The 27,412-nt window shown below is 55.3% G+C and overlaps 1 protein-coding gene across 9 annotated transcripts in view; it reads right to left on the bottom strand.

The window, feature by feature from the left end:
* The window catches only part of LOC116954716 (uncharacterized), a 54,517-nt gene that overhangs the window by 13,944 nt on the left and 13,161 nt on the right, over positions 1 to 27,412 (bottom strand). For 8 of the 9 annotated variants that reach the window (XM_032975440.2, XM_032975446.2, XM_032975448.2 and 5 more), the window contains exons 2-6: positions 22,490 to 22,553; positions 4,312 to 5,107; positions 2,518 to 2,677; positions 1,475 to 1,935; positions 379 to 522 (exon numbers count right to left, since the gene is read on the bottom strand). In XM_032975440.2, coding sequence (XP_032831331.2) covers positions 379 to 522; positions 1,475 to 1,935; positions 2,518 to 2,677; positions 4,312 to 4,668 — 1,122 coding nt within the window. In that variant the 5' untranslated portion in view covers positions 4,669 to 5,107; positions 22,490 to 22,553. The remainder of the gene's footprint in view (positions 1 to 378; positions 523 to 1,474; positions 1,936 to 2,517; positions 2,678 to 4,311; positions 5,108 to 22,489; positions 22,554 to 27,412) is intronic. The other variant, XM_076052489.1, reaches the window with a different exon arrangement.

Genomic DNA, 27,412 nt, shown 5'->3' with positions numbered 1-27,412 from the left:
TAGGCTTGGCTAGTGGGTGTATGGTGAGGCCTAGGGTTAGGCTTGGCTCGTGTGGTTATGGTGAGGCCTAGGGTTAGGCTTGGTTAGTGTGTCTATGGTGAGACCTAGGGTTAGGCTTGGCTAGTGTTGTTATAGTGAGGCCTAGGGTTAGGCTTGGCGAGTGTGGCTATGATGAGGCCTAGGATTAGGCTTGGCCAGTGAGGTTATGGTGAGGCCTAGGGTTAGGCTTGGTTAGTGGGGTCATGGTGAGGCCTAGGGTTAGGCTTGGCGAATGTGGTTAAGCCTAGGCTCCGGTTGGTTAGGGTGGGCTCCGACCGTCAGCATGGACAATCGGAGAACACGCTACCGCCCGGCCACGTCACCGTGGGTGTAGCTCACCTTGGTAGCGGCGCTGGGCTTGCGTTTCGCCTTCTTCTTCTTCGGCACCGACTGCTGCTGCTGCTCAAAGTTCTGCTGCTGCTGCTGCCGCAGCTCTCCGTCTCCACAACCTGGGACAGCCTCGGCCTCCTGCTTTATTGCAAGCTGCGGGTCCGAAGAAGAGACAACAGGAATTTCACATCAACGGCAATCGTCACCACCGTAATCATCCGCCGCGATCAATCCACTGCTGGATGAAGGCCGCCCCGCCCCCCCCTCCGCAAGATGTCGCCACATCCCTGACATTCCTGCGATGCAACAGGGAGCCAATTTCATCGCTCCATCTCCCTCCCTGGTGGACGTGCTCTCGTACGCTTGGCTGCCACTCCGTTGTTATTCTTGACCATCGGCCACAATCACTCCGGCCACGATGCGTGCGACCAAAGCCCGCTCCATTCGGGCCGGTCAAGGCCATCGATGAAAATGAGCTACCCCCCCCCCCCCTTCCTTGTTAAACAATGGAGAAATATTACAAATTTAAAGAGCACGCGTGACATGGCCATTTCGAATGCTTTGACAGATACATCCAGTCGGAAGGATTGAACCAAGGTATCATACTCAGCTGTGCTGGCTCGGTGACTCGGACACCGAGCCAGCACAGCCACCCAGTTGATTATTCTTCATCTGCAATCTTCAACAGGCATGATGGCAGATCAGAAACTAGATTTTCAAAACCTCCCAGGGCTGATCGGCCATTGTAGAGACTGAGCTCTCTCCGAGTGACCTTGCTCGGGGATAGAATGACCCGCTAGTAACGAGGGGTGGGGAGGGGGGAGGGAAGTAGGGAGCGTTCTGTTCCGCCTTCCAAACCCCCCTCCCCAGGGGAGGGCACAATAGGGAATTTAACCTGAACCGCGTCACAACACCCGCCCATCATCGACCAGCCACACCAAGTTTAAGTGTGGTTAGGGCTAGGGTCAGTGTTGGTGTCAGTGTTCGGGTTAGTTGTTAAGGGTCAGGTGTTAGGGGTCAGGGTCAGCGCGAGGGAGAGCGGGGTGCTCCGGTGTTTTTGGGGCGAGGGTTGAGAGTTGGCGCCAGGGGCCCCGCACGGCCGCACCTTCATGTCGAGGAAGGGGAAGGCGTCTCCGTAGGCCTCGCGCAGGTCCCTGCTCGTGGCGTATGTCAGGCCGTGCATCCCGCCGGCGCCCGGGTGGTGCAGCACCGCGCCGTCGCCGTGGTGGTGGTGGTGCACGTGGTGGTGATGCGGCAGATGCGGCGAGGCTTGCTGCTGTTGCTGCTGCTGCTGATGTTGTTGCTGCTGCTGATGGTGCTGCTGCTGCTGCTGGTGATGGTGTTGTTGCTGCTGCTGTTGCTGCTGCTGCTGCAGGTGATGCTGGTGGTGCTGCTGGTGGTGGTGAAGGTGAGCGGGGTTGAGGTGAGAGCCAAGCTGCGCCACCGGGTGGTGCGAGTGGCCGCCCTGGTGCTGCTGCTGCTGGTGGTGCCGGGCCGAGTCCTCCCGGGACTTGTCGCCCCCCTTGCTGTCGTCGCCCAGCAAGGAGCTGGTGGTCGACGTAGGGGCTGAAGGTGGGGGGGAGGGGGACCGGCACAATTGGTGAAACAAAGACGGGAAAAAAATGTCATCCCGCGTACCACACGGAAGCCGCAACACAACTCGCAAACGTGCGCTTGACCCTCGGCAGTATTTTTAGATTTTTTTTTTAAGTTGAATTTGGAATTCTCCTAGCGAGCGGTGGATAACATTGTGTCTGACAGCGGAAGTTGACTTCACAGAACTACTTCCCGAGTCACGTGTTAATAATATGCCGTTGCATGCCAATCAACCCTCATGTTTTACGTCTTGGTGATGTCAAGAGAGGCATTCGGTGCTCATCACCCGTTCACCTCCCCGAGCCAGTGCTGGAAATTCCACGTTCCTATGACGGGGCGAGTCCAACCATAGGACAACCACTGTTGACTTCCCGTACAATGGGGCCGGATCAACCTCCCCAAACCACGATTTTAACTTCCAACTTTCCCATGTCGAGCAGCTCACTCTGACACGGAGCCACGACCTGAGTGGGGGGGTGTGAGGGGGGGGGGGTGTGGGTGGGGGGGGGGTGTGAGGGGGAGGTGTGTGGGGTGGGGCGGCGGCACCGGTACCGGCGGTGAAGCACATGGCAACATCGCGGGAGGTGGCGGCGGCGGCGGCGGCAGCGGCCGCCGCCAGCATCTCATCGGCGACGCGGCTCACGCCGGTACGGAACACCGGCGCCTCGCCCTCGCCCAGGAGCACGTCCTTACGCAGCTGCAGCGGCAGGGGCTGGGGCAGGTGGGCGCGCACACGCAGAGAGCACGTCAATTACAGAGTACGCCCGCAGAGTACACACAAAGTGAGAGTGCAGAGGTGCACACACAGTAGAGTACACACAGTAGAGTACACACAGAGGACAGAGCGCATGTAGAGCATACATAGTACACTGACACGCACTACATGGACAGATAATGCACGCACGCACAGAGTACACACACCCAGCGTGCACACACCTGTAGTGCTATGTGCACACAGAGCACACAACACAAGCACGTAGCGTACATACCTATTCACACAGAGGCCATAAAGTCCAACACAGACAAAGATCCCCCAGTTAGCATCTAGCCGGTTATTGGGGCAAATAACACGCACAGCAACAACAACAGCCGCCACCCTGCACCACAAAGTGGCTGTGACGTCGCCACAGCGCCCGTGCCAGGCACATGAACACACGCAGAGAGCATACACAATAATTACACGTATGTTCATCGACAAGATTCCATTATACCAGCGGTTCTTAACCTGGGGTGTGCGAAATGCCCTTTCTGGTTGGGGTGCGAACATGGCCAGATTTGTTTAGAAGGTAAATCATCGAAAGCAACTCGGGTACAACTACTTTGTTTCATCGAACCTGAGTATTCATTAACATTATAAATTTGTTTACGATTGAGAACTAAAGGGGTGCAGACTGCAGTAAGAACCACTGCATTACACATTCAGAGTGTACACACACACACACAGTACATAAACCGACATGCGCGCACACACACATATGCATGGCACTTTGAGGCGATCGTGTGAGATGCGGAAGGCTCGCTGGCAGAGCCAGGTGTTGTGGGTTGACTGACTGAGATGACTGGCATGTGCACCCAACACCTGTGCTCCCAACCTGTGCCAACTTAAACACCCCCACCCCCAGGTAGTCCACACAGGCTTTTTGGTGAAATTACTGTGAGCAAGTGTGACCTACGAAGGCTGGTATGGCCTTTTTGTTTTACCAGATAAGGCCCACTGAGCTACGTAGCTCTTTTTCAGAAGAGACCTGGCCATCACAAATGATAGCTTTAACAAAGGTGGCTTATCGCATGCAAATTTATCGCAGCCAAATACCCAAAATGCGTGACGTTGATTATAAATTTGGAGGGGAAAACCGGCGGACCCGAAGAAAATATTTGCGTGATCAACGGGGAGAGACACACGCAAACTCCTAATATACAGCAGGCGTCGGCGGTCGGGATCGAACCCACGACCTGCCACATACACGATGGGTTGGTATGACCAGCGCTGCCTGGACATCTTTGTCTCTCCGGCGATGTCGTTTTTACACACGCCGCACCGGGTATCATCTAAGGCCGAGGAAGAGGCTCAGACCGGTTGAAATACGAGTCATCACTCGCTGCTGCTGTGGGCCGTGGCTGGGATTCAAACCCGGGTCCTCTCGGTTCTTCAGGCAGCGCGCTAATCGCTGTGCCACCACTCCTCACGCGGCAATCGAAGGACACGCAGTGTTGGGACTAACCGGCACGCTGGGACTAACCAACCTCCCAGCATCCACTCGCCCGCGCGCCCGCCCGCCCGCCCGCCCGCCCAACCCCTCACTCAGTCACTCACAAATCCGCCGCCTCACTCACCCACCGACTCACCAAGTGTGAGGTGAGACACGTGCCGTAGCTGCTGCTGCCGTGCCGTACCTCGAGCAGCGATGGCAGGAACACAGCCTGCGCTGCCGCCGCCGCGCCCGTGCCGGCCATGCTCATGAGCGCTGCCGCCGTGTGCTGCTGCTGCTGCTGTGCGTGCTGGTGAGCGTGCTGCAGGTGCTGGTGGTGCTGCTGCTGCTGCTGCTGTTGCTGCTGCTGTTGCTGCTGCTGCTGCTGCTGCAGGTGATGCAGCGCCACGTCGGCGGCCGTCACCACCGCCAGCACCTGGCTCGGGTCGCCGCCGCCCGCCGCCGCCTTGAGCAGCGAGCGCTTCAGCTTCTCGTCCAGGTCGCTCTGCTGCATCGTCGCTCGCTCCGGAGCGACGGCCGAGCCGACCGCGGGGGTCGCGGAACCAACGACGGTTGCGGCAAGGCCGTATCGCTGCGGGAAAACGCCCGAGTCGTCGAGTAACCCCCCCCCGGAGCTCCGCTCTGTCGCCGCGAGGGTAGGTCGCGCCACGCTCGTGTCCTCGGTCCCGTCCCGCCGCAACCGGGCAAGGAAAGTCCACCGCGGCGCTTCCTGCTGCCACGGATTTCCGCCGGTCGCTTGCTCCTACAGCCGCCGCGTCGTTGCCGCGGAATTCCGCGGGTGCTGCGAGCCCCGCCGTTGAGTCGCCAGCGTCACGCCGGCTCCGATGTGTGCGTGGGCCCCCCCCCTCCTCCTCCCCCCCCCTTGAGCTCCCCTCCCCCCTTGAGCTCCCCCCCCCCCCCCTTCAACGGCCCCCCTCAACAGGCCCTTCTCTCTGTGGAAGGTAAGGAAGGAGGTTAATTCGCTTTCGTGATGATACGAGAAAAATCCAACGTTTATGCAATCCTGGACATCTGTGAAAAAGAGCTTCATAAGCTCATCGGATTCCTCAAGCCTACAATAAAGATCATGATAACAATCCAGAGGCTGCCCGGTTAGATTCGTTCTCCCGGCATGCCGGTTCAACCCAATGGAGCAAATTTCTTGAATCCACACCACTCGGTCCACCCAGCAGCAATCTAAATGGGTCCCACGGTTCATTTGACGGGAAAGGTTGCGTGCGGTGGGGTAAAGTGCGGGCACTCCGGACCTCGTCCAACAACACGTAGGGCGCAGCGTGGAAGAGTAGGCCAAATACCCTCTCTAGAGCTCCCTCTACTTGGCGTGGGGGGGGGGGAGGGGGGGTCCCCAATGTCAAGTAGTGGCAGGAGCAGGACACTTGCAGGGGCCTGCCCCCTCTTTTAGCCCAGCCGGACCTAAAAACATCGGGAGACAAACGCTCGTGAGGCAGTGAACTCGAACGTTCAAACATTGGGCGCAGGTCCCAACACCCGGATTTTTTTTTTTCAAGCAGCTGACAACCCCCGGACGGGCGTGCAATCCATCTGTTGCATCTCGAGCGGCCTTCCCCAGGTGAAAGATTTTTTTTTTTTAAATAAGCAAATAACAAACCGCACGTTGTACGTCGTGTGTGCACTAGTCTCTTCGTTTAAAAAAAAAGGTAACAGCGCAGCCCTGCAGTTCCATGCTCAGGCCACTGCTGGCAGAAGGACCTCCACTTGGAAGGACAGAGAGAGAGGGCTCTGCCAGAGGTATTGCGGTCTAAATCTTCCAAGCTAGTCAGGCGCTTTGGAGGAGGTGGGGGGGGGGCGGCTTACCCACACTTCACCCCAACCGCACGTGACCCTACCGATCGGCAGGCCGGTCACAAAGGTTAAAGGTCACGCGGGAAGGAGGCTCTGCGCGCGCGGCAAAGCGGCAGACCCGCTCCAAAAACCCCCAATTTGTGGATCCCTGAACACTCGCGATTGGCGGGCGGCAGAGGCTGCAGCGGGGCAGGGAACGGAAGTGTTATCGAGCGCCCGTTCGCAACCGCCGCATTCCGAGCCACGTCACCACATTCCGAGCATAGATTCCATTTTTCTGTAAATGTGCGACTTAAATATATCCCCCCCAACCCCCCCCCCCCAAGTCACCAACCAACGGGCAGAACAGGTTTCCTGCAAGTCGTCCGAGAGACACGCGGGAACCAAGCGCGCAGAGACAAAGGCACGCAACGCGGGCAGGAGATCGCCGTGAGAGTGAACGCTTTGTCGCACGTTAGTCATCGCGATGTTTGCCATCATCGGGGGCGGAGTTTCGCCGACGTTATTAAGCGAGAACTCGATACTTCGGGTGTTGTTTTTTTTGTTTGGTTTCTTGGCGCGGGCCACTCGTGACCGGGCTGAAGACCACTGACTCATCGGCGGCTCAGACGCAAGATTCCACCCCGGCATTTCAATGGTGCTGGCTGTGCGTCTCCGATAAGTCCATTGCAAACCTCCTGGGACACTCGGGAGAGACACACTATACATCGATCCCCCCCCCCTCCCACCGCCCCCCTTATTAACGCCGCAGCGTTACTGACCAATGAGTCGAGCTCCTGTAAGACGGTGGGGGGCAGGGGGGGGGTTGAGCGGGTAGGGTAGCAGGCCACGGGTGCTGCCTTCCTCGCCTAATGTGATTACCATGCAGGCTCGCAGCGCAGCCGGAGATTAAGCATCTTCCACGCAGATTCCTCGCTGCGAACAAAAGCCCGAGCAGAAAGAAAACCCGTCCTCCCGCACCCTCCCACCACCCCCCCCGCCCCCCCCCCCCGAGCTCCCACAGCCTCCACATCGTCGCGACTTAAAGGGGCTGGATGCGACTCGACTCAGAGGGGCCCATAGTGGCCGCGTCAGAGACAACCGAGTGGGCGCCATTGGAGTTCGGCGCGCTCAAAGCCTGGGCCCGGCTGTCTCGCACGGCGTTCATAAATGGCCGTTCCACAAGACACCGGCGCGCCGGTACCGCCGAGACGCTGGGTTCGACATCCGGGTCTGCGGTGTCGTCGAGCTCACGGGGGTTCACACAGCGGCACTGCTGACACTGGGAGTGGGGGGGGTTTCGGTCCAGGTTCTCAGGAGCCCCGGGTTCTTGAGCGCGGCGAGCCAACAGCCGATGTCCGCACGAAAAAAAACAACCTGGCGCAAACTTCCCACCGTTTTGGTTTGTTTTTTAACCCGTCCGGACCCTGCCGCGTGCCGCTCGGCACAACGTCCGACGTTTCGCCCCACGTGCCAGGAGCTTCGCAAGGCGCCAGAATGCGAAACGGTTCGGGGGGGGGGGGGGGGGGGGGAGCTCTCCCAGCACGGGCTTTGCGACGGCACGAACTAATGACGCGTGGACCGAAAACCCGCGAGCACGAGAGCGGGGAGGTGAATTAACCCCGCTTGCTGCTGTACTGCAATAATACCCTGGCCGCAAGCCGGGAGACGCCCACGGGTCGGGAGTTTCACGACCCGTGTGTGTGTGCGTGTCTGCAATCCACCGACCCTCGCTGCTGCCTCCGGAGCGCCGAGTCACAGGCAGCCACGTGTAGGGTAGAGCAGCGCCGCTGCCAGCACACGCCAATGTTTACCGGAGGCGTACGTGTGTGCGCGCGTGTGCACACTTCGTGTGTGTGTGCGCTTGGTTCGTGTCGCGCGCGCGTGTGCACGTCATGCGCACCGCCACGTGCACGTGTGTGTGTGTGTGTGTGCGTGCGGTGTAGCGGTTGGCCAACTGCGCTACGAAACGAACCCGGCGACCCGGGTTCGATTCCCGTTTCACGGCCGACACCAGTGACGATTATCTGAACCAGCCCCTGGGCCTCAACAAGGTCGACTCGGCCTCAAACGAGTACCCGGTGCGGGTGTGTAAACATCAGCATTGGGGGACACAAAGGCGGCCGGGTCTCCATGAGGTGCTCGCCAAAAGCACTTGCCCCAAACAGTCCGCTAAAGGCTACACACGGAGGATCTTTATCTTTTGTGCGTGCGTGATGCAGCGGGGACGTATACAAGACGAGTCGCCGGAGTTGACCAAGAGAAGTAATCCTATGACATCATCTTCCGGGCAACGCGGGTCGTCGCTGCGCTTCCCCGCAACAGTTCCGCACGGAAATTCCTTCCATCCCTTGACAACGGGGCAGCATCACAATAACGGTTCCTGTGCGGCCGTGAGAACAATCGTAAAAAAAATATACACATGACATTCTAATTTAAAAAAAATTCTACACGGGAAAACTCAAGGTTAGAAAAAAGAAAAACCCGTCGCCCTCCGGCCGCTCCGTCTCTGCCGCGGGCCCCGTGCCGATGCCTGGACCCCCACGGGGGGTCCACAATGGCCACGTCGCCATCTTAAGAGAACCGCGGTTTAACGCGTGCGTGCGTGCGCGCGCGTTTGTGAGTGCGCGTTTTGGTGGCGGCTGGAGCGGTGGGGCGCAGCGGTTAATGCGCTGCGCACGAAGACACCAGGCGACGAGAGTTGGATTCCCGCTCATGGGCGACGCCTATCTGAACAGGGCCCGGGCCTCCCTTAGGTCGACTCGGCATTAAATTAAGAGCCTGGTACAGCGCGCGTAAAAAAAAAACACAACACCGCTCGGAAGGCGACGGCAGCCGGGCGTGGTGCCGGCCACACCAACCCCCTCGCGTACCGTGGCGGCCTTCAAAGGTGCTCACCGAAGGCGCTTGCCCCAACAGTCTATCAGAGGCTACGCGGGGGGGGGGGGGGGGGTTCTTTGTGTGCGTCTCACACGTTCTCTATTAGGGCGTCTGTACGAGCCTCTCTACGCACATCCATCACTCTCCCCGCGTCCCTTCACTCCTGTCCCTCCGCGTGTCCGTCTCGCTAACGGTACTGGGCCCCCCGCCCCCCCACAAACAGTCTGTTAAAGGCTGTAGGGGCGGGAGGGGTGGATATGGGGCGGGAGGGGTGGAATCTTTGTCTTGGCGTGCGTGTGCGTGCGTGCACGTTTTAGGATTCCCAGCGTCCTGCCGGGCCGGGGGCCGCTGCGCGCTGCCCCGGGGCCATTATTATGGAGAGCAGGGCGGTCACCGCCCAACCCCCACCATCACCGCTGCCGCCGTCGCCAAACACCAACGCGAGGAGCGCCGCCGCCGCCGCCGCCACTACAGCCGCCACCAATCGCGAGGCGTGGCGGCGGCAGCAGCAGCAGCAGGAGGCTCGGGCTAACGAACACCATATGTGCCGCCCCCTCCCCCACACACTGCTGCTGCTGCTGCTCCTGCTACTACCACCACCAGCACCAATAACAACACGCGCGCACAAACATGCAAGCGTGCGAACGTACGAACATACGGAACAGACTGTTGCGGCGTGTTGTCAGCGAGCAGCGGGGCACCTACGAAGGCCGGCACGGCAAAACGGAAGGGATGGGTGGGCAAAACCGTGCCCGGCCGCCTTTGTCTCCCCAGTGCTGATGTTCATACAGTGCACCAGGTACTCAGGCTGAGTCAAGCCAAGGGGAAGCCCAGGACTAGTTCAAAGATGTATTTGCCACTGTTATTGCCTGCAAGCCGGAATTAAATGCTGGTCGCCCGGTTCATAGGGCAGCTCGCTAACCATCGCCGGGGTGACGTCGACGCTCCACGTCGTCATTGTGAGAACTTTGGGAGAAGAAATGACGATGACGGTGAGAGAGAATTCCACAGTGAAGCAGAGCGAGGGGAAAAAGCCGAAAGACGTGAGATGACCTGCAGTGTGGCGAGTGGGTGGGTGCGTGGGTGAGTGAGTGAGCGAGCGGGTGGGTGAGTGAGTGGGTGAGCGAGCGGGTGGGTGAGCGAGCGGGTGGGTGAGCGAGCGGGTGGGTGAGTGAGTGAGCGAGCGGGTGGGTGGGCGAGTGAGTGAGTGAGCGAGCGAGCGGGTGGGTGGGCGAGCGAGCGGTTTGGGTGAGCGAGCGGGTGGGTGAGTGAATGAATGGGTGAATACTTGAGTGGTAGAGAGTGCGAATGTGCGGGCGTGCGAGGTGTGTTGTTGTGACCTGCAGTGAGGTGGTGGTTGAAGTGTGGAAGAGATGAATCAGCCAGGTAGCGACCGAGTCCTTGATACGTGCGGGAGGAATCAACGAGCGGCGCAGCTCACGGCTGGCGGTCCTAGCAGCAGCCGCAGCGTCATTATTACAACAAAGTTGGGAAGAGAAGAGTCCAAGGACTGACTTCCACCGCGCTGGGCCAGGCGTCAAACTACGCAACAGCTGAGCGGTTTGGCACAGGGATGGAAGCGACGATGAGGTGCGGAGGCATCGTCAGCGGTGCGACAGCTGCCTCAACAAACCGAGGCCCCACTGCCCAGCCATGTGCCGTGCCGGATTCCATTTTGTGAGCGTGGAGAGGAGATGGGAGATGCTGGCCAGAGCGTGATTTGCATCTGAATGGAGGCGGTGGAGATCGGTGGGCGTGATGGGGGAAAGCCATGGGTGGCACCGCGCGGCCCTCCTAATAACGCGGTTAGAAAAGTAAAAATAATAATAATTATTATTAGAAACGTTCCTTTGTGACTCTCCGGGTTTAATTTTGGCGGGCGTGCCCACGCCGAGCGTTGCTAGGCACGACGTCCGACGTTTCGGCCTGCGTGCTGGGCGCTTGTTAGGGGGAACCCCGAATAACCCCCCCCCCCCCCCACCTCGACCGACCGACCGGCCACCCCAAACGCGCGTGGATTTAAATCGGTGCCGCGGGGACCGAAACGTCGGAAACGCGGCGGTGGCGGCGAACGGCCGGGAAACCGCGTCGGCGGAGATCTACAAAGGGCCCTTTGTGCACCCCCCCCCCCGCCCCCGGGGAAAGTCTCGACGGAGGCTCGAGGCTCGTTGTCAAGAGGGTAGGCTGCTGCCCCCGGGGGTAGCGGTGTCAAAACGTCAACGCAGAAGTGCCGGGGAGAGAAAGCCCATTCCTCGCGGAGCACGCGTTCACCGGCAATCGCTCGCTCCCTCAAAAAAAACCCGACGGAGGCAAAGATTCTCTACGTGGCTGTTCCCAACAACAACATCGCGATTGCGTAATAATAATGATGATAATAATGTATGGACTTTTTTCAATCAACTGCCAAAGGAGGGCCGCCCCCCCCCACGCCGTTGCGTCCATACTTCCCCGCGCCAGTCATCGCGGGTCGGTGAACGCGGTGCCAAGGATCAGCTTCAATATCGCTCGCCACCGACGTTATCCGCGTCGGTAACGACAAATTAGTTCGTCGTGCAAACTACCGCACCGCTACACCACAAAGACCCCCCCCCCCCCACTCCGTATAGCCTCCACTGGCTGTAGGGTCAAGTGCTGTTAAGCGAGCATCTTTTAAGGCTGGCACGGCACACGAAAGGGGGGGTTGTGCAGCGGTCAGCACCCACATTAGGTATACTTATTTAAGGCCGAGTGGACCTTACGGGAGGGCCCGAGGACCGGGAATCGAACTCGTGTCACGCGGTTTGAAGCGGGGCGCGGGCTAACCGCTTAACTACCGATCCCCACAAAAACCAGCGCACATGCACAAGCAAACATACAAGCGTAAACACGTGCTAAACACAGAGTCGCTCTCGGATATGGATACAAAAACAAGACAAAGATCCCCCTGTATAGCCTTAACAGACCTTTGGGGCAAGTGCTGTGAGCGAACACATGTGAAGACTGACACGGCACACGAGGGGGGGGGTGGGGTGGCCGGCACCACGCCTTCGTCTCCCCAGTGGCGATGTTTTTACACACCGCACCAGCTACTCGTTTGAGACCGAGTCGACCTAGGGGAGGCCCAGGACCAGTCCAGAGCGGTAAATCAAACTCGAGGCACACGAGGTGGTGCAAGGCGGGCCAGTGCCACGCCGGTCGTCTTTGTTTCCACAGCGCTTAAGCTTGCACACTGCGCCAGGTACTCATTTCAGCCCGAGTCGATCTACTGGGGGCCAAGGACCCATTTCAATGTCACTATTTAGGCACCGACATCAGCCGTGGCAGGAAACCGAACCCAGGTCATCGGGGGTTCGTAGCGCCGCGCGCTAACAACTGCGCCACCGCTCCCCGCGCAGGCATGAATGCAACACGCGCCCCGCGCACATGGACACACGGACACACAGACACACGGATACACGGACACACGGACAGGCGAACACGTACGCTCGCGCGCACACATGCTGTTGATAAAAATGCGTGCTCACGAAAACTTAATGGGGGAATGGGAAGAGGAGGAGGAGGTTAGCGGTGGAGGAGGAGTAGTAAGAGGGGGAAGAGCGGGGAGGGAGGAGAGGAGGAGGAACCACTCCATTGTATATCCCAATTGAGTAATTTGCAGGTCATCTTTTTAGCTTTAGGAACTTTAGGCCAATACCCGTTACAATGGGTGTGTGTGTGTTTCGCTCGTGACAATTATCTGAACCAGTCCTGGGCCTCCCCTAGCTCGACTCAGCCTCAAGTGAAGTGTGCAAACATCGCCGCTAGGGAGACAAAGGCGACCGGGCGTGGTGCTGGCCACCCACCCCCTCGTGTGCCGTGCCGGCGTTCATAGGTACTGCTCGCTAACAGCGCTTGCCCCTACAGTCTGTTAAGGCTATAGGGGGATCTTTGTGTGTTTAGCGATGGAAGGAACCCCACGAAGCAACGGGGGAGAAACGTAGCAACTCCACACAGAGAGGTGCCCGTGTCGGGAATCCAACCCAGGCACTTGTTCCTGCGAGGTGCAAGCGACCTTTGTGGGCGCAAGCGGCCGGCAGTCTTATGGACGGAGAGCGAGCGAGAGCCAACGAGAGCGGACGAGAAGGAGAGCGAGCGGGAGAGAGCGCGAGAGAGTGAGAGAAAGCAAGAAAGAACGCGAGGGAGCGCGAGATGTGCGAGAGAGAGCGAGCCTCGACGGCATTCGTGTTCTCGGGAGGGAGAGGGGCGGCCCGGCGAGGCCTTGCGAGCGAGAGAAATGTTAATCCTGCGAGTGGCTTAAAACTGCGGCGACCCCAAAAAAAGGGGCTTTGTTGCGGCGATTGTGGAAGTTGGTAACCCCCATGTCATTCGAGCAAATATATATATTTTTTTTATTCCTCAATGGTCGAACGCCGACAGACTAATGCGTTTTTTTGTCCGATAGCAATTTGGGCGCTGTGATGAAGGGCCCGTTGCCCGAAACGTCGCCCGCTATCGCACTTTTTCTTTTAGAAGGCTGCACGCGGTATCATTGCCCGAACGCGTCGAGCTGTCGTTGTTTGTACTCGTGCACCACTGCCAATGCAGCAGCAGCAGCAGATCAGGCTTGTCAGATGACTTTGTGACGGTTTTTCTGGTTTCATGAGAGAGAGAGACACAGCAATTGACTACGTAGGCTCATTTGCACGTGTCAGGTAACTTGTGTGACACGGAGACACGTGCACGCGTATGTCCGAGTCACACGCGCAGCTAGGAAGACTCGCGCGCACACACACAGTCGCACACAGACACGACCAGATGCAGACAAACATGGGGCACACAAGATCAGAGGGAGACACACAGACACGCGCGCACAGTCAGACACAAAGAGCCCCCCCCGCATAGCCTTTAATAGACTGTTGGGGCAAGCGGTGTTTCGTTACTGCCTATGAAGGCTGGCATGGCGCATGAGGGGGTGAGCGGCCAGCACCATGTCTGACCCCCTTTGTCTCCCACGTGCTGATGTGTACACACTGCATTTAAGGCCGAATGAACCTGGGGGGCCTGTGGGGTGGTGGGGGATGGAGCGGCTCAGGGCCGGTTCAAACATCTGCCGCTGTTATCGGTCGTGAACGGGAATGGAACTCGGGTTTGTCGCACGGCGCGCTAACCAGTGCGCCACCGCTCCCCCATGCACTGTACTGCACGCGCACAAGACAACTCGTGCACGACACACGCAGTTAAAACCCCTGAGGAGTTATTTTTAGTTTGGCAACTGTGTCATCGCACAACACACGAGCGCCCGCGCCAACAAAGGCGGGCGGCAGCGTGGACTCGGCAGCCTCCAGAAGCCCTGGCCAGGTCATTAGAAATCAAATCACGGCCTGGTCCAGGGCGAACCGTTACGGGACGGGGGGAGTGGGCGGGCGGAGGGGGGCAGCCAGCACCCGCTCACGCACAAAAAAAAAAACAGATGGCGAAAATGTTGATAAACAAACCGCTGTGGACGCACGCGGTTACGGTTCCCGGTCAAGCGCAGGGGACACAAAGAGCCGCGATGCAGTGGGAGGGAGGGAGATCTCTCTCAGATCCAGCATTCACTTCAGTCAATCGCTTGCTCGCTGGCGGTCAGCCGCCTCTGTTCCACCCTTCTATTGCCACCACGACCGTCGTTGCTATTCCCGTCAACTTCAATTCGTTGATTCCACCGCCCGTTTTGAGGACTCCGTCTATCTACCAGACACGGACTGTGCCCCCCCCCCCCGTCTCATCCACCGCCACCAACCACCAGCACATTGCAGCTCGTAACAGCCCTCACTCACACACTTACTCACCCACTCACACACACACACCTGTCCACTCACTCACTGATCCACTCACTCATCAACTCACACACTCACTCACTCACCCACTCACACGCACCCGTCCACTCACTCACTGACCCACTCACTCATCCACTCAACAACAACAACCGCCATTCGCCACTAAGTGGCGGTGACGTCACCACGACGCTTGTGCCAGGCTGTGCACCCTGAGGCCACGTGAAGTGTCGAACGCCCGCTGGCAGGAGGTCACGGGGCAGACCCAGGTGCCACGGGTCGACTGACTGAGATGACTGGCTGATGCACCACCTGTGCCCCCTACTGTGCCAACCTGCTGTGCTTTAGCCACCCGGCGCTCCGCTCGTTGTTGTGAGCTTCGCTCCTCCGCCCTCCGTTGTTGTTAGAGGGCGACTACCTCCAACTGCCCAGTAGCGTCCTTCACGAGCCTCCTCCACAGAGGCCGATCTTGACACCGCTGGTACCAGTCATCGGCAAGTCCACTCAACTCCACGTCCTCCTGTACCACATCACTCCATCTCTTCTCTAGCCCGTGCCGCGCCCGCTTAGCCCCCTCAATCCGGCCGAACAAAAGCTGTTTCGGCATGCGGTGGCTGGGCATGCGGGCTACATGACCCAGCCATCGCAGGCTTCCCCGCCGGAGGAGCTCACCGATGGGACCTTGCCCAGATCTTTCAAGGATTTGTGAGCTCCTCACACAATCCAGTCTGGTTAAACCCAGGATGGATCGTAGGCAGGCCAGCCTAAATGTTTCTAACCGGCGAAGATGTTCCATTAGGGGGGTCCACGTTTCGCAAGCGTAGAGAAGGGAGGGAATGACCGTGGCCGAGAAGACCTGAAGCTTAGTGCGGAGCGACAGACCAGGTAGCTTCCACACAGCGTTACGCAACCGATGAAAAGATATTGCCGCTCGACTGATTCGGAGTGAGACCTCTGCTGTTAAACTGGAGCCGGTCATAAGCACACTGCCCAGGTATGGGAAACTCTCCACTCTCTCCACAACTGCCCCATCACCGATTGGGAGTTGTGGGGGTGGAGTGTCCGATGGTACAAAATACCCAGGCAGGTGCTTAGTTTTGGTGGGGCTGATGGTAAGGCCCCACCTCTTAGTGGCACGCTCCAGTCTCAGCAGCAGCGTCTCCAACTCCTCCTCTGAATGAGCAGCTATTACCAAATCATCGGCATACATAACGTGGTTGAGCAATAGGGAGCCATCCCTTGACTGCACCCGGGCGTCCATCAGCCTCCCATTATATCTGTACCATATGGAGATTCCCCCGGTACAGTTATTGAAGGCTTCACGAACTACGTGATCAAAATAGATGTTAAATAATGTGGGAGCCAGAGGACATCCCTGTCGCACCCCAAGGTGTACAGGGAATGGCTCTGACTCCCGGCCACGTAGTTTTACCCGGGCCCGCTCACCATCATGAAGGTCCTTAATGATCGTGAGCAGAGGGTCAGGTACTCCAAAAGCACGAAGAACAACCCAGAGCCCAGGCCTACTGATGGTATCATAGGCCTTGACCAGGTCAATAAAGCAGAGATGTAGGTCTTGTTGGAATTCCCTACACCTCTGCTGTAGCAGACGGACAGAAAATATGGCATCTGTGCAGGACCGCCCTTTGCTGAAACCGCATCTGTCCACCACAGGGGCTAAACGGGGGCTCTGGACGGGTGCGAGGGGCTGGTAACCCCTCCACCTTCAATTAATTACCACTAAACCACGAGTTAAACTCATCCACTCACACATGCACTCACACACCCGTCCACTCACTCACTGACCCACTCACTCATCCACTCACACACTCACTCACACACCCGTCCACTCACTCACTCACCCACTCACTCATCCACTCACTCACACCCATCCACTAACTCACACACACCTATACACTCACTCACTGACCCACTCACTCATCCACTCACACACTCACACACCCGTCCACTCACTCACTCACCTACTCACTCATCCACTCACTCACACAGATCAGATATCGGTACTACCCAAGGTGGCAAAACTTAAATGGTGCCATTTTATTTGTGACACCAAAAGAAGCAAAGTAATACACGATAACCTTTCCAAATGAGCAGCTGTTTAATTTTTCTCGCAGGAAACCTGTTTTTGCACATATCGCAATCACGCCTATTTGCCCGGACGTTACAAATAAAACATTCCAACACCTCTGCTGCTAATTAAGACAACAAATAACTTACAAATGGATGTTCGTCCCAAAGGCATGTATTTCATACGTATTCTTGCATTTATTTGCACTTGTTCTTCAATTCCAGTGACTTAGTGAAGTCTGTAATAGATTGGCGCTCTCTGTTTTCCTTCTGTTCCTAGCAGCTTGTCTGCTCATGATCACTTACTGGCAGGTGAGGCAAGTACTGGTGGTTCTGTATTATTTCTGTTCAGTAGAGCTATCTGAAGCGCTAACTTTACCCTCAATGTATTGTTAATGTTCCTGTTAAGATTACTAGTTAAGGCCAGGTGCTACAGGCAAAAAAATAATGATTTTTGTTCAGTTCGTCAATTTTTATATTTTGTTACATTTTGCATCAATAAATTGTAAACTTCCATAACATGCACACAATTGACTTAAAACTTTCGTGACTGCAGGAATTAATATTCTTCGGGTCTTTCGGTAAAGCCACGTAGATAGAAAAAATAACAAAAATCTAAATCACGACGTTTCAATCGCAACACAAGCAACCGTTTTTTTTTTCACCTGAAAACGATTGCTTGTGTTAGAAATAACTTTATTGTTTTTACGATTTTATACAAACTTCGCCAAGTAAACAAAGTCTTAAATTAGCGGGTTTTTTTGCATCTTTCATCGCAATTTGTCTCCGCGTTTGTAGAAATAACCGAGTTGAATCGCATATCATTGAAACGCTTATTCGCTGGAGGAGATGCCTAGCTTAGTCACATATGGCTATTTACTTTGCTGTCATGGCAATAAGACACAAGTATAACTCTCAAATCGCAATGCCGGTTCTGGCATTGCGATTTTCTCAAAATGGCATTCTGCATGCCGAGTTTGACAACTCGTGTTTCATAATAGTTAAAGCCACATAATTCGACATACTGCTTCCTATTTGGAATAGCTAGAAATGTACAGAGGGATTCTTTTAAATCTTTTGTCATTTTCATTTTGTGGTATTATATCTAAAAAAATAGGCGAAAATCGTGTTTTTTTTTAGCATGTGTCAAGTATATTTTCACATAATTAAACGAAAGAACAATATTTTGACAAAAGCCTCTGTAGATTACCAAGCAGTTAGTTTCGATTTAAAGCTTTCGTGACTGAAAGGATTCGTCTTCTTGGTTCTTTCGGTAAAGTCACGTAGAACGAGAATTTTATTGTCTTATTTTGTTTTATTGTTTTATTCTCATTCTACGTGACTTTACTGAAAGAACAAAGATGGAACCAGTTAGTTATTGATCACATTAAAACAAACCAATTAAGTTCTGACTTCATCTACTAAGCCACTAGTGTTTTACATAAAATGCAAATGTGTTCATATTTAATGAGATAACACACAATATGCATAAAAGAATGGGTGGAAAGTCACAATACAAAAAAATCTTATATTTTTGTGTATATTCATCTGGTAATGTTTTCATTCTGATAAAAGGACTGGAGTTTTGTTTTTGCCTATTCACCTGTAGCACCTGCCCTTAATTTAATTAAGATTATTTAAGATGAATTTTACCCTTCATCATAATGTTAATTTTGCTTTTGCGTTGTAACTCTCTGCTTCCGTCAATGCGTAACCAAAGTACTGACAAATTAATTCGGGTTTTGCATCAAAGTAATGATTATTTCTGATTGTACTGCATGGTGCAGGTGGAAACCAACTGAATATGGGCCCACGGTGAACAAGCAAGGAACAACCCACTAGCAAAGCGACCATGGTTGGAGTGCATCATCCACTGTTCTGATGATACAGATAAGCCGGTGCCACCACAAAGTGTTGACTCCTGGAGAATTCTACTCAGGGCAGCTCGGATACGAAATCATGCACCAGTTTTGGAACCGGCAAAAAGACATTCCCGAGGGACACATTCCAGAAACATACTACCGCAGAAAGTGTCGCAGCATCTTCACCGTGAAGAAAGTTCTTGATGGCGTCCTTGCAAAAAGAAAAGCAAAGTGACAGTGGCTCTGCTGAAGAGAAGGAATCTAAGAGAACAGCTCGACATGCCCCCGAGTACATCCAAGTACTTTATGACACAGAGTGCATATTTGTGTCAGAAAACCAACAAATTATGGCCAAGGGAAAGGATACGAGAGAAGCACCGGTGCAGTGGTCGAGAACTGCGAGCCGATGCAAAGATCAGGAGGACAGCAGAATCCTTGCCATTGTGAGTAGGGACATTGTAGCAGCTGAAGGGCACTACCGCAGGTCATGTACACCAAAGAGGTTTCCAAAGAAGAGGTTGCCAGCAATGAAGATAATGATGCTGCAGCCCAGCACGAAGCCGCTGTGAATCAATCATACAATGGAGCTGTTCCTCTTCATCAGGATGGAGCGTTTTGGCAATCCTCAAGTGATGACAATGACTGATCACACTTCGAGACTGGTTGCTTCAATCAACTCCCTAGGCATTGTCCAAGTCAAGGAATCAACCAAGAAGCACAGAAGGCGAAATCCGGAGAGTCCGTTTGCTGGAGCCTTGCACATCTTCGCTGACGGGAAAGGAAAACTCCTCCTCTGTCCAGATAACCTGTCCATGAGGGAACTTACCAAAGAAAATCGGCCTCTCAAAACTGGCGGTGCTCAAGATGTTATTAGCCAAAGCAGGCATCAAATTGAGAGAGGATATCAAGAGCACAGGATGTGGTTCTGAAGGCAGATAGAAACCTGTTCAGCCACATGATCCTGGTGGCCTGAGAGCAGGAAGGTGAATATGAAGGATTACAATACCCCCCCCTCCGCCTCAAATCACTGCACCCGAATGAGTTAAATGATGACGTCACCCTGCTGCTCTATTTAAGACCGGGAGCAAGTGAGGGCTTTACCATTCTGGCGAATTGCCCGATGATGCTGGATGTAATTACCAGCGAAACGACGTACTCAAACCACTCTTCAACACACCGGTGGGCTAAAGTAGTGAACTATTTGTCTTTTGTCAAAGTGACACTTTTTTGCCGATTGGCCGTGTCGGGTGGTGGAGGGTTACGACACATTTATAAATAACGCGATTTGACCCAAAAACCTTTATTATAAAAAAAGGATGTCCTTGCCCACCCACTGGGCCCACTGCCATGGGCACTGGCAAATGCTGATGGGTCCCTACGAAAAACGAACAAAGCTGCACTTGCCAGAAAGATTGAAAACAATGCGTCTCCTGCAGAAGAACATCCCAACCCCATCTACTTCCATCATTGATGGGGATGAGCCTGGTCCAAACAATGAACGGCAACAACAAAACCTTTGCCACAGGTGGCAGAGTCAGCCTTGACCCAGGTCCTCCACGAGGGGGCACAGAGTGAGAGGATTGATGTTGTTTTTGACGTCTACTGACAAGACTTCGATCAAAGATGCTGAACGACTGAACTGGGGTACAGATACCACTCTCCAGTACAAGAACCTTGCAGGGGGACACCACGTCCAGCAGTGGAGGAAATCCCTGTGCAGTCCCTCCGACAAGACCAGTCTCATCAAGTTTCTGGTGGAAGAGTGGAAACTGCCATGATACAGAGAGATGCTGCGTGGCAATGTGTTGTACATGACCTGTGAGGAAACCTGCTACAAGTTGACAGAAGATGAGTGTGAGGAAGTAGCAGGGCTGCACTACACGCATGAAGTAAGCGGACACCCGTCTGCTCCTGCATGCATTGCATGCAGCAAATATGGCCTCAAAGGCAGTTATCATCACAGCTGAGGACACTGATGTCATGGTTGCTTTGCCTTGGCTTCCAGAAGGACATCACCTGTCCCATCTACCAGAAGTGTGGGACACAGAACTGCACGCGGTTTGTCGATATCAGCAAACTGGCAAGGTCACCTGGAGACAGCCTCTGTGACAGCCTAATTGGCTAACACGCCTTCACAGGCTGCGACACCAAATGCCCTGAAGACGGTGAGAAAGGACACTTCCTGCCCAAGAGACTGGGGCGGTCATGGAATGTGAACGATGAGCTGCTCCAAACAATTGAGCAGTTCACCTGCCGCATGTATGTTGCTAAGAGCAGCACTGGTGAGGTGAACGAACTGTGCTACACCAGCTCTTCTGCACCAATAGGGGAGAAGTCGAGTCCAGCCAGCCGCCACCATGCAGAGACCGTCTCTTCGCGCATGTTCAACGAGCCAACCATCAGGCAGATATCTGGAAGTGCTGTCTGCAGGCTAACCCTGTGGTGCCAAGCCCTACTGAGTATGGGATGGACAGCCGATGACGGCAAGCTGGCCATTTACTGGATGCGCTACCCCACCCGCACCAGATGTGGCCTTGGAACTGTTAGCACGTCAGTGTGTGCGTACATGTAAAATGCCAAGCTGCACGTGCCTGTCAAATTGACTGACATGCACAGACATGTGCAGGTTACAGACCTGCAGTAAGAAAAAAACTGCAGGATGATCCGGAACCTGACTTTGAACTCGGGGGAGTCAGATGACGAGAAAGACCAGCAGTTTGATGAGTGACACAGGGCGGTGATTCTGATGGTATTACTGTGGTGGCAGTAGTAGTATACATTAATGCACTGTGTAGTGATTCCGGACTTGGTCACCCTTGTTAACACCATCTATGTACACAGAGCTTGATAACAATGTTACCTTCTTCACATGGTAACTACAACTAAGCTGCAACTCCGCAAAGGTGATCATATCAGAATATGTCCCACACATATGGAGGATTACAAAAATCATTACAAGACGTTGCCACCTCAGGTGGTACCACAATAAGTGATTTTTTTTGGGGTCTGGGCCCACGGACTAAAGCAAAAAGTCGCTTGCTCAAGCAACACTGCTCAGCGCCGCTGCTGTAATCTAGACAACTCCTTCCGAGTTGAATGTTCAAAGTTGTTCCCCTGCCCGAGGCTCCATCGCCAACAGCCGCTGTCAGTCCCGCGTCACCGCGCCCCCGCGCCCCCGAGTCCCGAGTGACCAAGTGCCGAGGATCCCATGAGGATTTTTCTGAACACACGAACGACGCCAGGGTCGTCACTGGAAAGTGCCCTGTGTGCGGGATCGCTACGGGCCATCCGGGTAGCGCCGTGAGCGACGATGGCCCCTGGCTGCCAACCCCGCACTATCTTCTACCATCTCCGCGGGCACGCAAAAGCAAACATGCCAAGCCGCGTTACGCAAGACCAACGGGTCCGGAGCACCGCACGCAGATACGCACCGCGCACACGTTCGCGACCCACACGCGAGCGCGCAAACACCGACACACACACACACACACGCGAGCGTCTGTTAAGCCCCATCGGCTCGGTTGAATAACGGCAATACAACGTGCGGCTACGCAAGGCGCAGCCCCTGCAAGTGCCCGCTCACGCCGCTGCTGGCGGAAGGGCCCTCCACCAGAGGGAACTGTAAAAGAGGGGTGGTTTGGTCTCCTCTTCCACGCCGGCCCGACGTGTTGGAAGATGGAGGTGACAGAGCCCCCCCAATTTACCCTGCAGCCCCCCCCCCCGCGACCTGCAACACCCCCCCGCGACCTCCGCCTCCCCCCGCGACCTCCGCCCCCCCCGCGACCTCCGCCCCCCCCCCCCCCGCGACCTGCGACCCCCCCCCGGCGACCTGCGGGCCCCCCCCCACGACCTGCAGGGACCCCCCCACCGCGACCCCTGCGACCTGCATGCCACCCAACGACCCACCGGGCCCCCACTCACGTTGTACCTCGTGTGGCGTCGCTGCTCACGTGCGTCCTCGCGATGACGTCACAGGCGCTCGTTCGCCCTCCCTGCGAGGGAGACACGCACAGTCAGCCACAAAGACGAAGATCCTCACCCCCCTCCCATGGCCTTAGCAGACTGATGGGGGCAAGTGCTGTTGGCGAGTAGCACCTGTGAAGGCCGCCTTTGTCTCCCCAGTGGTGATTTTTACACATCTCGCAACCATGTGCTCATTTGGGGCCGAGTCGACCTTGGGGAGGCCCAGACCTATTTTCCGATAATCGTCACTGATGTTGGCCGTGAACGGGAATCAAACTTGGGTCACCTGGGTCATCGCGCTGCACGACCACCCCCCACATGCAGTCAGCCACAATCACACGCAGTCAGCCACACTCACGCAGTCAGCCACACTCACACGCAGTCAACCACAATCACCCACGCAGTCAACCACAATCACCCACGCAGTCAGCCACACTCACACACGCAGTCAACCACACTCACACGCAGTCAGCCACACTCACACGCAGTCAGCCACACTCACACACGCAGTCAGCCACACTCACACACGCAGTCAGCCACACTCACACACGCAGTCAGCCACACTCACACGCAGTCAACCACACTCACACGCAGTCAACCACACTCACACGCAGTCAACCACACTCACACGCAGTCAGCCACACTCACACGCAGTCAGCCACACTCACACACGCAGTCAACCACACTCACACACGCAGTCAACCACACTCACACGCAGTCAGCCACACTCACACACGCAGTCAGCCACACTCACACACGCAGTCAACCACACTCACACACGCAGTCAACCACGCTCACACGCAGTCAGCCACACTCACACACAGTCAACCACACGCAGTCAACCATAATCACACGCAGTCAGCCACACTCACACACAGTCAACCACACTCACACGCAGTCAACCACACTCACACACGCAGTCAGCCACAATCACACGCAGTCAGCCACAATCACACGCAGTCAACCACACTCACACACGCAGTCAACCACACTCACACGCAGTCAGCCACACTCACACGCAGTCAGCCACACTCACACACGCAGTCAACCACACTCACACACGCAGTCAACCACGCTCACACGCAGTCAGCCACGCTCACACACGCAGTCAACCACACTCACACGCAGTCAACCACACTCACACACGCAGTCAACCACACTCACACACGCAGTCAACCACACTCACACGCAGTCAACCACACTCACCCGCAGTCAACCACACTCACACACGCAGTCAGCCACACTCACACGCAGTCAGCCACGCTCACACACAGTCAGCCACGCTCACACACGCAGTCAACCACACTCACCCGCAGTCAACCACACTCACACGCAGTCAGCCACACTCACGCAGTCAGCCACACTCACACACGCAGTCAACCACACTCACATGCAGTCAGCCACACTCACGCAGTCAGCCACACTCACACACGCAGTCAACCACACTCACACGCATCAAGGGACCTCCCCCTTGCCAGTATCAAAATATGATAATAGGTTTTACCCTCTGGCAATAATATAACAGTTGTGTTAAGATGTTTAAACACCAAACTGAAACCTTTTGCAAGGAATCATGTCTGCATTAACCACATGTCCTTGTGGTGAACATGCAAACATAAACAAAACATGCTCTGATACTATCAAAGCATGTTTTCTGTTAGTTTTTGGTTAATGCAGACATGATTCCTTGCAAAAGGTTTCAATTTGGTGTTTTAACATCTGAACACAACTGTTGTATTATTGCCAAAAAGGGTAAAACCTATTCTTATACACTCACACACAGTCAGCCACACTCACACGCAGTCAGCCACACGCACACACACACACGCAGTCAGCCACACACACACTCGCACGCAGTCAACCACACACACACACTCACACGCAGTCAACCACACACACACACTCACACGCAGTCAGCCACACTCACACAGTCAGCCACACAACAGCGGCACCACAAACTCTCACAGCAGCCGCGACATCACAAACCATGAGCGCATTACACGTGGCTTCCCCATGTTCGGATTTATTTGGAGTTGGCGGTGAATTGTGCCGGCAGCGATGGTGCCGGCGACGCCGGTGATGTTGCCACCACCAACACTGGCACCATCACCGCCTGCACGCGGAGCGGAACGTCGGACATCGTGCCAAACAATACGCGGTACGCAACCCGTTCACGCATCGGAGAGCTACGCATGGGCACAACCGATTGGGGATACTGCAAATCAGACGGAAATAACATTCACCTTTCTTGATAAAAGGGATACACTCTCACCCGGAACATCGTGGGGCCCTCGGACCAAAGGACTCGGCTCATCCACGCCAGCATGGGGGTGGCGATGGTGGTGCCAGTTCAGTTCCGTGCATGTGTCAAGACCATTGCCTCGTTTTATAAGTAAGCCAGATTTTCTCAAAACTCTGGGCAAATTAGGCGCTTCAAATCGACACTGCCGTGCGCGTCGTTAGGACGATTATGAAATGTCGACTGTGAGGTCGCCTAATATGTGGAACTGCCCCACAATAGTCTCTGAAGCAGTAACACGCAAACATCTCCCCCTAAAGGCTCAGACTGTTGGGGCAAGTGCTGTTCACGAGCACCTACGAAGACCGGCACGGCACACAAGGGGGTGTGTGGAGGGGGGGGGTGGCCAGTGCCACACAGCCGACCACCTGTCTCCTAAGTATTCAAATCTACACGCCGTACTCTCGGTGCTAATTCAAGGCCGAGTCTACCTAGCAGAGGCCCAGGGACGGTTCAAATATTCGCTTCTGTTGCGAGCGGGAATCGAACTCGGGTCGCCGGATTCGTAGAGCAGATGCGCTGACCACTGCGCCACCGCTTCCCACAGTAAGACACACATGCCCACGGAGAATCCCACTGATATGCAAGCGGTAAAGGGGCAGCTCTGCAACCGCTTTGCTCGTGCCACTGCTGGCACAAAGGGCCTCCGCTATAGATGGGGCCCATTTGGTCTACTCTCCAGCGCTGACATTGTTGGAAGAGGTGGGAGGACCCAAACTTTAATCCCACCACACACGACCTGCCACAGACTGCGGTGAACCCATCTATACTGACCAGGGAAGACAGAGGTGGGAGGTTTGTAGAAATTTGCCGCCCACCCCCCCACCCCTCGTTTCGACCGCCACACCAGGAGACGGAATCGGATCCAACGATCTCTGGATCGCAGGTCCAGCCCGCCCCGTAAACGACGACGACCACACCACCACCGCGGTGGCTTCAACCGATCGGTGTGCCGAGATTTATTCATAGCGACCGCGCGCGCGTTCGCCCAGGAGAGCCTCGCCGAGTCTCAACATCATTCGTCAGGAGGGTCCCGCGAAAGATGTCGCGGTCGAAGGCAATTAATTTCTCCCGTAGATTCACGACCGGGCTAACTTGGGCTGCCGTTTTAGAAACGTGGCAAATTTGGAGCTTTGACGTCGGCACGCATTGGCCCCGCTCGTGCCAACGGCAAAACCACCAAAGACAGTCACCGGAATGCGCTGCTTCTGCGGCCGTCTGGAACGCTCCTCATTCCGATATCAGGAAGCCAGTGTGAGCTGTGCACTTTGTAAATCATCATCTAGATTGACAAAATCATTTCTTGAGAACTGCTTTTAGTGCGTTAGTTTGTTGTCCCTTCCCCCGCACCTCCGATTAGTGCAGTTGGCTACGCACGGTGCGAAAAGAAGTTCAACACACAACTCAACAAATTCGTCGTGTGTGGCCTTTAAAAGAAAAATAGTGTATCGTAGGCGAGATTTCAGGCAATAGCCGTTCTTAACAGCACAGAGGCCAGAGGGGTCCAGTGGCTCAGAGGTTTGGAGTGGCTCTGCGGTGAAGAAGGTTCAGTGCACGAAACGTCAACTAGTCTGTTTGTTTAAGGGCCCACACGCACACACGAGCGGCATTGTTATTGGCACGGGTCGTTGTTTTTATCATTTGAGCTTATGCACCACTACCAACACAGAATCAAGAGTCTTTATTTAGCTTTACGTGGCTGCATCGGCCGGACAATTTGTCAAAAAAAAATCTCCTGCGAATGACGCCACGGGACCGTTGAACGGAGGGAGGGAAGGGGGGGGAGTGCCAATCCACCAAGCAGTCGCCTAGGATATACGGACACTCGCACGCGGGGGGTGGGCTGTGCCCCCCACAACGGAGGACACGCTCCTGCAGCAGCTGCATTCATTATAAAAACACGGGGGGGGGGGCACCTCGCCAAACATTTTCGGTATAGAAGCCCCCCAATCAGCACCCCCCCCAACCCATCAGCCCCCCCTCCCGCTCATTCAAGACAATTGGTACCCACGCCGCCCCCCAATCCCACCCACCTCCCTCCCCGAAGTTGCTAAGCCCACCAAACAGAGCGCTTGCTGTACCCTATATTATTCGTTGTAGCTTTTGTCAGTTTGGTGACGAACCCAGGATGGCCGGAATGATGAGACCGCTACCCAACGTCCCCACCCTCTCCCTCTCTCTCTCGTCGTGGTCTCTCGAGTTCTCTCCTGGCTCCGCCAGAAAAAAAAACCCCGACGCGGACAGACATCACGCGTAGGTCAGGCACGTCAGTCGACTGCTGGATGAACGCCTCCTCAAAAAGCTGCGTCTGTCGCGAGGGCACATTCGACCATACTTCACGGTGAAAACTGCAGGTTGGGACACCGATATATATCCAAAGTAGAAACCCCCCCCCCTCCCCACCTCTTAACGACGATAATTATTGATTCCAACTCAACCAGTCATTAAGCGAATGGGTCGCAAAGCGAGTATAAGAAACACGTTCAAGGCTTAATTCGTCACGATACTATAGAAAGTTGCCCCTTTTTCACCCAAAATACTTACTTTATATTTGCACAATTTAAATGAACACACAAAGATACTAACAAC

The sequence above is a fragment of the Petromyzon marinus genome, chromosome 56, assembly GCF_048934315.1.
Source record: "Petromyzon marinus isolate PM22_M1 ecotype Great Lakes invasive population chromosome 56, UKy_Petmar_22M1.pri1.0, whole genome shotgun sequence".
In the NCBI taxonomy this organism is placed as follows: Eukaryota; Metazoa; Chordata; class Hyperoartia; order Petromyzontiformes; family Petromyzontidae; genus Petromyzon; species Petromyzon marinus.
The sequence above is the reverse complement of the archived record's forward strand: the minus strand, read 5'-3'. Positions and strand labels throughout refer to the sequence as shown.